Genomic DNA, 16,321 nt, shown 5'->3' on the forward strand with positions numbered 1-16,321 from the left:
TCCAGATGCATGTATTCCTTGGTCCCACAGAATTCTCGCTCTTTACTCTCAGCTCCAGTTCTATTCCTAAAGGGACCTGTGGATAGGTCAGATTTTTCATAAGCAGACCCTTAGGTTTGCAAGTACCAGACTGCAGGCCCCGCTCAATTTTTGTACCCCAGGCATGCACATTCTAAAACTCATTTATGCAAGATTTTCCACATCTAAATCAAGTGGCCGAATGCCTATTAAGACAGTCAGTGCGAGTGGATTGTGTGTATAAACCTGGGTTTTGGGCATAGGGAAAAAAGTGAGTGCCCAAAATTACATACCCACATTCAAACAACTCAGAAACTGGACACCACTTAGAGGCCACTCTGAAAATGTGGCCTGAATGATTTCTTTCTGCTTTCCCTACACAAATATAGTTTCCTTTCCTGCAAGCTATTTCTGACGCAGTCAGAGACAAAAATATCTAGCCCAATGATGCAAAAAGCTGACTGGTCCCTGTAACATATTGCTGTGGGCCAGCAAGTAAGTGTCTCTGAAACTCTCCGCCTCATGATTAGTATTAGAGATTCAGGCTTTATTGTACATGAATGCTGGGATTCTATGTTTCCGATGGTAGGGCAAATTGGTTTCTAGTGCTAGTCATTCTTGTGATGGTGATCACATTGCAGCTTAAATCAGTGGGGAAAGCAAGAGGGTAATCAGAATGATGTGATTTTAACGTCTGGTATATTTTGATCTGCCAGCACTAATCATGAAAACTTTGTACCTTTGGCATTATGGGGTTTGCGACTATTAGTAGTAATATTTGTTAAGCAGGGACAAAGTGCTGGATACAAAATGCAGATCAGTGGGCTATATCCAGTGTAATAAACCATTCATTCCCAAAGCTGGTGGGCCATACTCTGTTGGATTATAACATGCCTGCACTGAGGTCTCAGGTTAATAGCAGCTTTTACAGGGCTTTTGTCTAGGACATTATATCTAGTCTGGGACCTTGGATATGTGCTGTATTCAGCCTCTGCAGTACAACAGAATCGTCCTGGTTTTGCTATTGCTCTTGAGTTATGGGGAGCATGTGGCTATTCCCATGGTGGCGTGTTGATTTCTTTAGGTCTCCTGAATGGTTAAAAGCTCATGCTTCAGGGTTTCAACTGGCCACCTCTAGGGGGACAGGAAAGGATATTTTACCCCCCAAGGTATTCTAGGTTGTTTTGGGATTTTTTGTTGATCTTCTTCCTCTGAAGCATCAAGGCTGGCCACAGCCAAAGCTGGGCCATGGGGTGGCTTGGCCAGAACTCTGAGGTGGCACCAAGCATCCTCTCTCTCAGGGGCTTGGCTGTCTGGTTCTTGCTCACATGCTCAGGGTCTAACTGATTACCATAGGTGTGGCGAGGAAAGACTTTTCCCCCAGGTCAGACTGGCAGGGACCTTGGGGAATTTTGCCTGTCTCTGCAGTGTGTGGACGCGGGTCGCGTGCCAGGATTATCTGGGTATATCATCCCTGCTATTGCAGGGGCCTTGGTGAACCTTGGTCTTGCCTATCCTCTGCCCGTGGCACATACTAGTCTAGTCTCCTGTGGGCTGTGATACTTTGGTCTCATTTCAGTGGTTGGGTTTACGCCGTGAGTGCTGGCTAGGGGTTGATGGCCTGTGATATACAGGAAATCAGTCCAGATGGTCCAGTGGTCCCTTCTGGCCTTAAACTCTATGACCAAATGTTCTAGGGCCCAAAATCCACATCAGAAAACCCCTAAACTTGAGAGAAATTCAGATCAGAGCTTTGTATCTCAGCAGAGGGGCACTCACTGTGGATGGGGTGATGAGTACGACCGTACCAAATTCATGGTCCATTTTGGTCAATTTCAGAATCATCGGATTTTTAAAATTGCAAATTTCATGATTTCAGCTATTTAAATCTGAAATTTCAGGGTGTTGTAACTGTAGGGGCCCTGACCCAAAAAGGAGTTTGGGGGGGTGGGGGGGTGGCGCAAGGTTATCGTGGGGGGGGGGTTGCGGTATCGCCACCCTGACTTCTGCTGGTCAGAAGGTGGGGCCCCGCCTTCCGAGCCGGGTGCCTGGCCAGCAGCCACCGCTCTCCAGCCACCCAGCTCTGAAGGCAGTGCAGAAGGAAGGATGGCAATACTGTGACCCCCCTAAAATAACCTTGTGACACCCCCCCGGCAACTCCCTTTTGAGTCAGGACCCCCAATTTGAGAAACGCTGGTCTCCCCCGTGAAACCGGTATAGTCTAGGGTAAAAGCACACAAAAGACCAGATTTCATGCAGGGAGACCAGATTTCACGATCCGTGATGCATTTTTCATGACCATGAATTTGGTAGGGCCCTAGTGATGAGGGTAAAAAGGCAGGGGGAGTCAGCAATGTAACTCTGCACAGTATTATGCCAATCAAGGGATAAGAGTAGCAGAGAGGAGAAGAGGGGCACGGGCCCCTGTTAATGATGGATTTAAAAGCCTGATCCCTAGTGGTTAAGACAATGGCTGCAGCTACAGGCCTGGCTTGGTAGGTGCGCTCGGATCCCATTGACACTGCCCGGTGTGCTTGGCTTGCAGGCTGGAGAGACACGGAGGACGAAGAGGCCCCCTTGGTGTACATCCTCCTGGCCACTCGCTGCAAAGTGGGGCAATGTGAGGAGTTTGGCATGTACAAAGGCAGCCGCTCTGAGCACAGTGCCTTCCTCCCACCCGGCTTCAGTGCAAACAGATTCCTTGTGTATGTTTCCGTGCTCGTGCAGGATCAGCTGGGAGCTACGTCTGTGGCCCTCAACTGGTAAGGTGCTCCTATTACAGACAGGGGAAGCAACAAGCCCACAGCCCCACATGGTGAAGTGGGGCCGAACTGGGCACAAAATCCAGGAAGCCCTAATCACAGACCTGTGCCCTTGGCTGGATAACAGTGTGGCTTAACAGCTGTGCAGTGGGCATGTCTGTTCGAGGGCTATGGATCCTTTGTAAGCTGGATTCCTACTGCAACCGTGCCCACCTCAGAAAACCCCCCAGCACTGCTGGCAGACACAGCATTAGTGAAATATTGGGCCACAGAGACTGAGCTCCAGTCCTTACAGGTGGTCTCTCAAGGACTGAGTTAAGGCATAGCGGGATGGGAACTTGCATTCCAGCTGCCTCTGTCATGCCTGGTCTGTAGGTAGAGGAAGGATTTCACACTTCCTTCAGGTCCTCACAAGCACTAAATTCTCTGATAGATACACACAAAAATTCATTCTATTTTTAACCATCTGTCGATAGTGTGTGTGTTTCCCACGCACTTCCTCTCCTTATTCATTTTAATCAAACACAAGCACCATTTGGAAATCTTTTAAAGACCTCTTCGGGTACGTCTTAAGTTTTACCTCTCACCTAATAGACGTGGCCGCTAGACCAGTAAAGCTTGATGAAAGCTGCCTTGTTAAGAAAGATCAAAAAGCCCCCTGCACACACATTTCCCCTCACCTGAGTTACTATTCCCGTGGCCAGGCCCTTCATCTTGATTCACAGCCATGCTTCCCTTCTGAGGCATGGTGTCATTTTCTGGGAGATCCATCTATCTATTTTTTACAAGCAACATTGTTCATGGGCAATGCATCAGACAAAGAGGCTGTGACTGACTCGCATTTCAGTTGGGTGGGAGAAGAATTTAATGTTCCTTTCATACCCATAACAAATGGCTGCATTATAATTAATGGTTTACAGGGAAAGCCAAATGAATAAATGATACCTGGCCCATTTATCTTGGAGATCTCCCTGCTTGTGCTGCGAGCGCGCTCTGCATCCTGCCCCTCCTTCGCAGCCAGAACCCTTTAAAGAAAGTTGGAACCAGCAGGGAGCTGGTGCTTGGAATAACCTGGTGTCCCACTGCTGACAAGCAGGGGCAGAGCTGCGTTTAGCTCAAGGGGGCGTTTAGCTCAAGGGGGCGCACTCCTGTGTTTGGATCTGGGGATCGCTGGGGCAGGTCCCAGCATGGGCTGATTTCTGACCATCTCATCTTTCATTCAGTAGTGAATAAACACAAGCCACCCCAGTGCATTAACCCCATGCACCTTGGGCCCCAGGGGACTAAATCCAAGCTACGAGGGCCCCCTGGATCCTAGAGGATTGACTCCTCTACAATCTAAGGGTTTAAGAATCCAGCTCACGAGTATCCCTTAGAGCCCAGAGGACTAAGCCAAAGGCAGAAGTGGACTGAAGACAGTTCTTGGGTGCTTCTTAAACTCCCTAAAACTGAACCCAGATCTTACTCCCAGGGTCAAACACTTCCCTTGTGCCAATCCAGTGGTTACGTGGCGTTACATGAGGGAGGAATTTGGCCCCTTATCTCAACTATTCAGAAACAGGCCTCCCTCTCCGGTGGGACTGGGGTCTGAGAAGAGCTGGTCCAAGCCTGGGGTCCGAGCAGAAGTCGGTGACGCTCAAAGGCCTCTCTCTAGGAGCTACCAGGGGAAGGCCGGGGCGGGGAGTACGCCCATTGCCCTTGGTTCCATTCGACAGTCAGCTCTTTACAAACCGACTGCCTCTTCTTCTTCCAGCTCCATGACCATCACCCTGCCAGCCCCCGCGGCCGGAGTCCACAGCCTCTCTCACTGGCTCTACAATCAGACTGACACTGTGCTGCAGGGCTTGGTGAAGCAGGGGGACCCGCAGCACGTCATCGAGTACTCCCTGGCCCTCATCACCATCTTAAATGAGGTAAAGTAACGCTGTCTGCCCTGCCGCCAGCTGTGGTTGGCTGGCCACTCCTTGTCCAGTCCATGAGCTCACCTTGGGCCTGAGGTGAACTGGCGGTTTCACCCGGTCTCCCAAGTAAATTAGTAGATGTTGGAGACCTGCGGTGGGGTGCTGGAGATCTGAGTGTGTCCCCGTCACGTGACATGTGCGTGAGAGCGGGGGCCGCCAAAGTAGGCCCAGGAGAGGGAAATGTAGCCTGCGCCCACCCCCGTAGCCGACTTTCCTCCTCCGGGTTCAGTCAGCCTTCCCTCACTGTCTTCTACCCCAAGTTTAAACACTGCGCTTACCCACAGAAACCTCATCCTGAGCTCTCCTTGGGCTGGCTGCTGCTAGGCTCTCCCTCTCCCGCTAGCCTTTCATACACCTGTGTGGGTGCCACTGAGACCTGCCTGACCCAGCTGCCAGGATGAGTCAGCAGAACAGCTCTGCACCTGCACAAAGGGTCTTCCACAGGTGCCCGACACGTGGCCACAAAGTACAACTCGTGACTTTTCTCTCTTAACATCATCTTCCCAGGCTACCCCCACAGCCCCTTTGTTCATTGTCACTCATCTCTCATTCAGGGCCCAGTCCTAGCAGGTGCCCAGTTCCCATACTCTTTTGTGGATCCCTCTTTCGTGCCGCAGATGAGTCTCGTCCCATCCTTGGAAGCCTATCAGTGTTGGTCCCTCAGGGTGTCACCACAGGGCTCCCCCTTCCCCATCCCTGAAGGACTGAGCACACGGCTTCCTCAGCAATCCCAGACCACTAGGTGAATGGGGAACAGGCCCTGACCTCCAGCCATGGACTATTCCATGGCAGTACAGTGGGCACAGATGCCTGTGCCAATCTAACCCACCTGGATTGTCCATAGCATAAAATTGTGTATCCCTAAAATGCTGTAAAGAGTCACTGTGCAGTTGGGGAGCCCAATTTTCAAAACATGGCCACTTACACAGAGCCTCCGGATTTCCACCTGGGTGCCCCGCTTTGTGCTTTGTTGTGTAAACGCCAGTTGTATGCAGCTGGATACCAGTTTAAGCCTGCGGAACAGGGGTGTCCTATTAAAGTGCTTATTTGAATCACAGAATTAGACTGGAACGCTCTGTTGAAAGCTGGGCCTACCGAACCACAGCACAGGCAAGAGAGAAGAGATCTGATATGATCACACAGCAGCTCTGAAAAGTGACCAGTTGGAGAGAGACAAGAATGTTCTCATAGCTGGCAGAAGCTGCAGAGAAGAAGACTCTTTCGCAGGCACTGCAAGAGTGCCTCTTACCCTGTGCTACTGAGACTCTGTTTCCTGTCCTGCTTCCAGTTATATTTTCCACTGGCAGCAGAACGCAGAGGCTTTTTAACTTTCAAATTGTATCCAGCAGCAGCTCTGCCGAGAACCCAGATATCAGAGACTCCCAGCTGGAAAGTCATTAAAGGCTGCAATGGAAATTTGTGGTTGAGTGCTAAAGCCCCCGTTCTGCAAGATTGTGATAAACCCCGCGGCTTTTGTTTCCCCTAAGCACGAGCACTTGATGCGCTCAGAAGCCGAGACCAGGAACGAACAAGATCTTCGCACCTGGACGAGGAGGAACATCACCGAGACCCTCATCTCCCTGAATGTGAACACTGTGGACGATATCCAGCAGATCTCCGCTGCCCTGGCTCAATGCATGGTATGGGACCCTCCGGCCTCATTCTGCTCTGACGCTGAGTGATGGAAAGAAAGGGTAGCTCTGGCCATTCCTTGTTCTGTTTCAGCTTCGCACACATACACACACATTGATCATATACAGAGGACAGTTATAATTTGTTGGTGACATCTGTAGGGCGTGTGTGTGTCTATCCATCCCTCTTTAAGTACAAGTATTATCACCATCACCCTTTTCTCATCTGTCATTCTAGAAAGGCAGCGAGAGATGAATATGTGCTCTCATCTGCTGCAGATGTTACCAAAAAATTTGTACCTGTCCTCTGGAAACAGCCCTAGCACCGTTGCTTGGCAGCAGGAGGCTCTGAGCCTGTCATCATTTGAAGTATTGCATTCCACATTGTGGCAGCCTAGCCAATGGGCCCTGCTTCCCCGTGCTGGGGCTGCTCCCTGTTGGATTCAGGAGTGGCTTTTTATATTTCATCAGCTGGGCATCAAACGAATAAGCCCAGCTATTTAATGGGCTTGGCTTTGGCTGGCCAGTCAATCAGCCGGCTACTCCTCCTCCCCTACCTCTCGAAGGGGCTGTGAGGCTTTGCTTGCCCATCACCGTAAATTCTGAGCACCTCCCTCATACCCATAAATAGCTCTGCAAGCTCGCTCATTGGGAATACGGCCTGACATGAATCAAACATACCACTGCTGAGCATCACTCACAAAATTCTTGTCCCACGATCCCCTTTGCTTCAAACAGCTTATCCTGGGATCCTTCTCGCCAAACTCACTGCTTTCTTTTCTGCCTCTGGCCCTGCCCTGAACTCTGGCCCCAGACATCACTTTCCTCTGCTGGATTTTACTAACACCAGACACACTCGACCTCTTCTCCTGAGCCTGCAACCCAGCACCTGATCGGACTGTAGTGGCACTGGTCAGGGAATGGAATTTTTGTCCCAGGGTCAGGTCTGACATTCCCAGATTAGTTTTGGCTCCGAGCCAGAACAAAAAACCGAAATAGCAACCCAAAAAAAAAAAAAAAGGCAGAGAACAAAAAATTTGAAATTGGAAAAATAGAAACAAAAAGCATCATTTTCAAGTAACTTTTTTGTCTGGTTTTAGAAATGTTGGCTCAAAATAAACCTGCTTGTTTCTATTCTCCCTATTGGGGAGGGAAAAAAATGTTAAAATTGACATTTTTCCCCACAGAGAGTTTCTGTTTTGACAAAAACCACATTTTCTGACTGGAAAATCTCTCATGTCAGCTCTGCTCCTTGGGTAACAGTCTCCCTGGGGCAGTTCTCCCAGGACTCCTTTTTGCTGTTCTCTCTCTTTCTTCCTCTGCTCTGTGTAACCTGTTTTCATCTTACATGCTGCTGCTGTCTATTTAGATAGTAAGATCCCCAGGGTAGAGAGAGGTCCTCTTATATCTCTGTAAATGGTACTGTATAGTAACAATGTACAAATACAAGCCGTGGGGGCTTTCACACCCCTTCGTGCTGCAAGCTGTTCTGACATCTGTGGTGAATCCTCTGATGACAAAAAGAAGAGGAGCTGGGTGGTGGTAACCACTTCCATGTGTTTCATAGATTATTCCCATCGAGCCTGCCGAGTGTGCTGCAGACTCAAGCCTATGCTTAAAATGTAGAACGTTCTGTTTCTCAGACACATCTGGGAGTGGATGGTAGGGATGGTCATCAAAACTGGGTGGTGAAACCCCTCCCACAGCTCTAGGACGTGTTTGAATGTTGGAGATGGATTCAGTTAGAGCCAAATCCTGCTCCCATTGAAGACAATGGAAAAAACCCAACCGCCTCTGGTTGACGTCAACAGGAGTAAAATTCAACCCTGAGGTAACAACTTGAAAGAAGCAACAACAAGAGACACATTCACTCCTGGTGTCAGAACCAGGTGCTCTGCCTTGTGTTGGTACCTCTAGGCAGGCTATTATTGCAGTGTGAGTTACCTTGTTACAACAGTGTAGGGAACTCTAGACGTCCAGTAGGTAGGTAGATTATGGTATCCAGCGAGAGGGGTAAGTAGATGATTGGGGGGGGGGGAAATGGGCTTGGTTGCAGATAAAGTACAATCTGAAGAGAAATATTATAGATGTACGGTCCCAATCCAGCAGAGCTCCTAAGCACAGGCTGAACTAGACGCATGCAAGTAGTCTCAGAGCCAGAGCGCTCAGTACTTTGTAGGACTGAACCCAGTAAGTACCATGCACAGCTGCTACGGCCTTTGATACGGAATTGATTTCTGCTGGATTAGCCTGCATTTCTAATGGCAGGTGGCGAGCAAGGAGCTTCTTTGCAGATCATGTGTGACTGGGACCTTGAGCAAGCTGGAAAGCATGATGGCCATCCTCCAGGGTGAAACCACTCAGGGCATCATGACACCGACAGCCATCGCAGACAACATCCTCAACATTACGGGTCAGTTCTGGGGGGCCCCAAGCAACAGGGGGGACGTTCTCTAGGAGGAGTTCAGGGCACGGACGTCACTGCGTGGGGGAGGGGGGAAGGTAGATGTTAAAAGATGATCAGGGAAGGACCAGGCTAGAAAAGCTGGGAGAGATATCTTAGGCCTTCTTCCGGCTGGGAGGTGTCCTGAGCAAAGGCTGGCTACAGCTGGTGTTTATCACAGAGGTGGGCCAGTGCCAAGCCCTCCATTTGAATAGCACCCCCACCTCCAGGCTTTGGGGGAAATCTGAATCCATAGGTTGGCCCCACCTGTAATTTATCATCTGTCTGATTTTCCCACTGTCATCCTGCTGCTGCCTGTTCCCTGCTGGGGCATTTGAAACTAACAGCCCCTGAATTAATGAAGCAGTTGATTCTCTAGGGAACAGCCCTTTCATAGGAAGCTTGAGGATAACAGAGGCAGCTTCCAGATGTGTGGGCTGCCATGCACGGCATCAAGCTGGGCTTCATCCTTGGCAGATGTGCTTATGGAAACTTCATTGGCCTTGGCAGATGACATCACATTCAGATTACCTTTAAAGAAAGGCCCTTTATTTGCATGCTTGCAGTGGGCTGTGTTTGTAATGGCATTACTCTTTATAATTCCAGAGGTTTGTTGTATTGGTTCTATGTGTCTATTTCCCTCTTTCCACTTTTCTCTCAGCCCTTTTGCAGAAGGAAGAGAAAGCCCTCATTAGGATCTTGTAACTTGAGATCTTAACCACACCATAGGGTAGAGAAAACCCAGCGATGCGGTAGAGTGCTGTATGTGTAGCTATGGACGATGTCGAGCTTTCACTGCGGAAGGCCGTGTGTCACAATGCTGTAGTCCAGTAGAAAGCCAGTAAGAAAGGAGCTTTCCTGATGGTTGTGGGAAGGAGTTGAATGTTGCCTAGACTGTGGTACTCACTGCTTTTCCGTTTGCTGTTTTATCTCTCTCCTTACAGGGGACTTAATACACCTTGTCAACACAGTTCCACAGGAGTCAAAACTCCAGGAATTGTGCAACGATCCCCACCATGTGCTGGTAGCTTCCAAAGCCTACAGCCTGTCCTCCAGCCTGATGCGCATCCTCATGAAGTCCCGGGTGCTGAATGAGGAGCCCCTTGAACTGGTGGGAGGAGAAATCGTGGCAAAAGGCAAACGGTCTGATCCCCTCAACTTGCTCTGCTATGAGAACACGTTGGACTGCCAGTTCTCCATCCCCCAGGCCTTCAACACCACCTTCTCCGACCTGACCGACGTGATCCAAGTCATGTTCCGGGTGGACTCCAACCCCTTCCCCTTTGGCTACATTAGCAACTACACTGTGTCCACAGAGGTGGCCTCCATGGAGTTTCAAACCAACAATGGGACCCAGATTCCCATTGGGAGTCTGGATGCAGAAAAGGCCATCACTGTGATGGTACTGAACAATGGCATGACAAACATCTCAGCTGGCTCTGCAATCATCCAGGAAAAGACTTCGGTGAACCTAGTTGTTACGACAGAAAACAACAACAGAGAAGCAGGCTTGCATTTCCAGCTCACCTACAGAGTCTTAAATGGTAGGTACTGCACTTTTTCTGCTGTTCAATATGCTTTTCATCTAAAGGGCTGAGAGAGCACAGGACCTGGGGCCTGCATGCTAAACGAGATCTTACAAGGCTGGGATAAGTCGAGCACAACAAGTGAGCACGGTGCAGCAAGGGATCAGAACTGAGAGCTGCACCGCAAGTCACAGCCATACGGGAGTCACTGCCCCAGTGGGACTAGAGCTCAAATCCTTTGCTCTCCAGGAACACAGGCCTGAACCACTGGAGCCCAAGGAGAATCCTGTTGGCATATAGCAGCCTCAGAGCTTAGTCTGTGTGTTCCAGTCACGTTGTGCAGGGTAGATGCTTTCCAAATGCTCAGAGTCTAGCTGCACTAGTACTGGTATATTATAGTCTCTGTGGACTTCCAGCCACTAGAGGATCATGCTTAGGATTCCCATTCCCTGCTGCAGAGGGGCAGGGTGATGCCTAATTAGGGAGCCGGCCGGCATTCCTCTGGAGCTGCCGTTCCACCCAGCCCTTCCGCAAGCTGCACAACAAGTAGTGGAGGAAGTTCCTCACTCTCACCCCTGCGCCCTTGCGACAACCTGGCAGAACCTACCCCCAGGTTTGACTAGGGCATGTCAGGCGTTGCAGGAGACGCTGCCTTTGTCTGGCTGCTCTCGCCCTGCACACATGGTGCCACTCTCCTCTTCCAGGAGGACTGTCAGGCCGGGCCGGGCCGGGCCGGCTCCCGCTGACTTCTCGGACACGGGGTCAGACCCCCGTGGAGCATTTCCCCCTTGGAGGGCTGGAGCTAATGGTGCACAAATGCGAACTGAGCTGCGCGGCGAGAATGGTCCGTGGGTTACCTCTGGCGCTAGTGACATGTTAAGTTACAGCGGGACTGAGCATTTGTCCCTCAGCACCAAAGGCCCAGTCCCACACTGCGGAGCAGCCTCCCTCCCTGCTGGGGGCAATGGGAACGGAAGGCAGGTAAACCCTTAGCGGCAGGTGCTCAGCACCTCTCAGGATGGATCCTTCCGCCCAGACCTGTGCGGGCTGCTGACACGCGAACGTGGTACCAGGAGCAGTGGCATGTCGCAGTCGCTTCTGCGTAAACATCACAGGTCCAATCTAGCAGTCCTCACTCAAACAAGGCACCTGCTGAAGACAGCAGGATCGGGGCCTGTGCACGTAAAGCCAGGCTGGGTGTCTGTAAAGTGCTTTCCGTTCCCTCTCTTCCCCTTGCTGCCCAGATCGTTACATCTCGAGCGAGCTGGAGCCGTTCATCGCAGCCTACCTCTCTCCCTCGCCTGCACCCAGCGAGCACAACTGCAGCGCGGCCAAGAAGATCGGGCTGGAGGCTGTGGAGAAACGGGACCACAAGGGCTACACTTTCTTCATTTCCCCCATGTAAGAGAACTCCCCCCCACTCCCGCCTTGTAACCCCTAGCCCTGGCTCTCACTCGTGGCTTTAGACCATAAGCTTTTGGGGGCAGCTTACCCATTCTGGCGTCAGGCACATCTGCTGCCTCCGTCTCCCCTCGGTCGAAGTCTGGTTCCTGCCAGCATACGCGTCCCTCTACTGGTAGGACAGTTTGGTGCTTTTCCCCTTCTGGCCAAACGGAGGAGGCTTCTCCTTCCAGGGAAAGCAGCATCCCAGACAGAGTCCCAGTGTAGTTACTATGACCCTCCCACCCAGGTTCTTTACTAGGGCCCAGCCCTCCATTGAGCACCTGCCCAACTTCTCCCCACTCAGCGGAACAGCCTCCAGCCTCCCAGCTCTGCAGCTCCTTTCCCAGTAACCTTTTCTTCCTTCAAACCCCCCCCCCCCCGGCCCCGCCCCAGCTCCAAGCCGGCCTTCAGCACCCCTTCTCCAGGCTCAATTTATTCACCCTACTGAGGCAAGGGGTCTGCACCACCTCCCTCTGTGGGGGGTCACCACAGCAGGGGGCTCATTCCCCAGAACTCAATGGCTCCTTCACCCGGGATGATGCAAGCTGAGTAAGGGGCTTGCTTCCTCCCCTCCCTTTCAGGGAACACCTACTTGAGCACAGGTGCCAACCTAGACCTCAACCCCACACGGCTAATGTGCTGCCCAGGCCTCTTCCTTCTCATGCTCCATTCACCTCGTAGCCCCGTCTGGATTCTGTTCCTAGGCCCCAGCCAGGCTCCTTGCCCTTAGCCCATCCTGGCGGCTGCTCCAGGTCTGCCTGTCCCTGGACGGCTATTATGGGGCCGCTCACACACCAGCCCTCTCCCTTGAACCTCTCTCCTGAGTAAGCAAGAGGCTTGCCTTATATACTGCAGTCACTTGACTGTCACCTGCCCCCGTTTCCCAGCAGAGCTTGCTCCCAGTTTTGACATGTGATTCAGAGAACTACACATCCCAGAATGCTGGTGCATTGGAACGGTCCTTGAAAGGAACAGACTGCCCTGTTACAGATGCATTAATGGTTCAGCACAGATCACCTACTTGTACAGTGCCACAAAACTTAGGGTCTGGAGGAGTGAGCTAGGCACTGGGTGGTCCTGAGTTCTAATACTGACTCTTGGCTTACTGTGTGGCCTTCCGCAAATCACCTTTGGCCTCTGTTCCTCATTTTCCCCATCTGTAAAATGGGGATATTGATACTCACTCACCTACCTGCCCACATAGTTCTGGTCTGCATGGCACTTTGAATATGCAAAATTCTATATAAATGTTTAGTAGTATTATTGTACTGTTAGATTTTGGGATCCCACCTTTCTTTTTTATTGCATTAATCATCAATATAACTTCAGTAGTTGAAATATTTCTTTTCTTTTTTTCCCCACAGCAATAAATGTTTACACCTCCCATTATTTACGAACCACTCCTAGGTGTTACCCAAGAAGCAAGTTGGTGGACTGGGAATAGGTGGGGCCAGGGTAGAGCCACTGTTGTCTAATTTAGCATGGCTTCCAGGGCTTTTGGTCACAAGATTCTCAAAGAGGGATTCATAGTCTTAACGAACAATCCTTTCCCAGGAAGCGTCTCATGGGTCAGGGTAACGCAGTTAAGGGGTGGTGGGGTAGCTGTGCAAGTCTAACCACCGGTTCGCTTTTGCAAAAGAGGAGAACGTGCCATATAATTAGTGCACCTACCACACCAGGCTCCTCGTCCATGACTAATAGATGTACAAATAATAAATAACAAAGCCTTGGGGAGCCCATGGGTTTCCCCACAGCAAAAGGACTCTGTAAGTTACTCACCATTAGTAGGATCCTTTTTCCTATGTCACTTTGCACAGAAGTTGGTATGGAGTACATTGCTCTCCATGCAGCGGGGCTGTTTGTATGGAAAGACACTTGTGTGCCATAGATCGGCTCAGGAGAGGGATTTGCAGCTCAGTCAGAGGCTGGCGGATAAAGCAGCCCCATGCTTGCTCTTCTCTTTTTAGCTCTGACGACACCACCAAGGACTATTACTTCAACATCACAAACCATTTCAGCTGGTCGCCGGTGGAGGTGACCCTGAGTCTGTACACCTCCTTGTGCCAGTACTTCAGTGAGCAGGAGATGAGGTGGAAGACGGAAGGCATCATCCCATTGGAGGAGACCAGCCCGAATCAGGCTGTGTGCTTAACCCAACACCTGACAGCCTTTGGAGCCAGCCTGTTTGTTCCCCCAAACTCCGTCCAATTCATATTTCCTGTGAGTAAAAACAAACACCAGACACTGGAGCTTTCCTGCACATGGGATAAATTAGCAGCTCGCTGGCTTTTGAATGTGCCCGCTTGAAAAAACAATGGCTGCTCTCAACACATCTCACGAGCTAAGTAGAGTCATGACTGATCTGTGCTTGGATGGGAGACCAACAAGCAAGACGGAGGCTAGTGGTGTCCCTCTCTCTGGGTTGCCCCCGCATAGTCCCCTTGGGAACTTTGTTGTTGGAGGTACCTTGTTTCAGAGAGACACGCACATTGATCCTGACCAGTTATAGTCATTAAAAAGCCAATAGCACTTTTACTGAGTGGAGGGTGGTTAAGCCCCAGTGTCCTGGCCAAATTCTGGTTGCATTTTGCTTACCTTATCGTTTTTGCCACTGTTTCAGTTGGATACGGAGTTCTTCCCTTCCTGCCCAAAGCTGTTGCATAGTTTTGTTTTATACTTTTAGAGGCTGCTCCTGCCAGGTGCTCTGTGCCTCCTGATGAAGTTCAGTCTTCTCTGTAGCTCTGTAAGTGACGTCAAGGGGAGCTTCAGGCACTCAGTACTTTGCTGCATGAAGCCCCGTACAGCTGCTGAATTCCACTCCAGAGGTGGATGCATTTCAGCAGTGAGCAAAGTGATTGATATGCATATGCATAGTCTGTACTCCAGTTAGGGAGCCTGCAGGATGGACGTCACTATGTAAGATGAAGATATTTGTTAATTATTGTTATTGCAATCAGCGAGGCAGTGAGTGTGAGGCTGTGAAGTGAGGAGTTTGGGGAGGGAAAAGCATCTTTCAGTATCTTTCATTTTGCTTAGGCTCCTGGCCCAGGTCTCAACTACATCGTTTTGCTGACCTGTGCCGTCTGCTTTGTGACATACTCTGTGGCCATGCTGATTGTGCACAAACTGGACCTGATTGACATTAACCGAGTGGGGGTGATTCCATTCTGCGGGAAGAACGGGATGTATAAATATGAGATCCTGGTGAAAACCGGCTGGGGCCGAGGATCAGGTCAGTAACAGCGTCACTCTGGAACGGCTGACTGTGGGTTAGCCTCCATACTAGTCCCTTGAGACGTCTAGGCACCGCATCACAGCAAATCCCCCTGCATGGCACAGAACTTTCCTAGGGTTCTCCAGAGCAGTGAGGGAGGGTGGCCCTTGAGGATCTGGAAGGGGTTGAGTTATTCTGCCATGGTCCAGCTCCTTCTTGCAATTCTGCTGAAAGCGCCCACGTATGTCTTTGAGACGTTTTCAGTTCAGGCCAATTCAATGAGACTTTGCTGGCAAGATGAGATGCCGCTGCATAAATAGAAAACAGAGCCCTCAGGTAAGTGTCAAATATAAAGATGATCCACACAGGATGGGTCTTCATACTGGGCTTGGGGTTTGAGCCCATGTCCATTTGCCAGCCGTGGCTGTTCCTGATCAGGGGCGATGGCTCCGCAACATGATACCCTCTTGCTCCCGTCTCCCAGGATTAGGCACGATTTCTCCTCCTCTCATTTTGTTGAGGTGTCTCTCGTGATTCCCGATCATTTCAGGGAGAGCGTTGAGTTTTACTCCCAGCTGGCCCTTTGGGGCCAGCACTGCCATAAGACAGAGAGTTGGATTCTCTCCTGCTTTATTATATGCATTGCCAGCACAATTAATCACTTCGTTCTGGTCCCTGAGTCTCTCTTAGCAGCAAGGAGGAAGGAGGCAGAAAGCTGGGCTTTAACATGTTGGGCTGGGATAGCAGCCACAACCGCTAGAAATATCATCTTTGGACTTTGAAACGCAAGCGGATATAATCTGGGAGCGTTGATTGAGCGTCTGCACGGAATGCCACGGTGTCACTGTCAGAGAGCTGCTCTCATTGGCTCCAGTGGCTTCCCTGGGAGCAGGCCTATGCCCTGTAACCATGTCTGGATCCTGATAGGCGAGCAGGGGACATTTAGGTGGCCCAGGTGAAACAAGGAGTGTCTGGCAGCTGGTCCCGGGGAGCAGTCAAAGAAAACAAGCCTTTCAGCCACTCCATGGAAGGAACATCCAGAACAAACATCTCCTCCCACCAGGATGTCAGCAAGTTAAAGAACATTAGATCACATCCCATCTCAGAAGGAAACATACTAAAGCCCATGTATCAATCCGATCTCACCAGCCGACTCTTCCAAGCTGTGTGTAACCCTATCTCTGGGTGTGGGGAGGCCAAGCAGCAGCCTTGGATACAAGCATATTAATTTCTTACAGGTCTCCGGGTGGCCTCTCAAAAGGGCCATTTCATTTGGTCATGGGTTTGGGGGAGAGAATTCTGCACTGGATGGGATCTGCCGAA

At 50.6% G+C, this 16,321-nt stretch overlaps 1 protein-coding gene across 1 annotated transcript in view; it reads left to right on the forward strand.

Annotated features, from left to right (window-relative positions):
• Positions 1-16,321, forward strand: part of PKD1 (polycystin 1, transient receptor potential channel interacting) — a 143,752-nt gene that overhangs the window by 96,006 nt on the left and 31,425 nt on the right. Inside the window, exons 19-26 of the mRNA XM_084641518.1 lie at positions 2,564-2,780; positions 4,534-4,693; positions 6,229-6,381; positions 8,641-8,785; positions 9,760-10,359; positions 11,586-11,742; positions 13,752-14,004; positions 14,821-15,016. Coding sequence (XP_084497644.1) covers positions 2,564-2,780; positions 4,534-4,693; positions 6,229-6,381; positions 8,641-8,785; positions 9,760-10,359; positions 11,586-11,742; positions 13,752-14,004; positions 14,821-15,016 — 1,881 coding nt within the window. The remainder of the gene's footprint in view (positions 1-2,563; positions 2,781-4,533; positions 4,694-6,228; positions 6,382-8,640; positions 8,786-9,759; positions 10,360-11,585; positions 11,743-13,751; positions 14,005-14,820; positions 15,017-16,321) is intronic.

Source organism: Lepidochelys olivacea (genome assembly GCF_965140295.1).
Source record: "Lepidochelys olivacea isolate rLepOli2 genome assembly, chromosome: 10".
Taxonomy (NCBI): domain Eukaryota; kingdom Metazoa; phylum Chordata; order Testudines; family Cheloniidae; genus Lepidochelys; species Lepidochelys olivacea.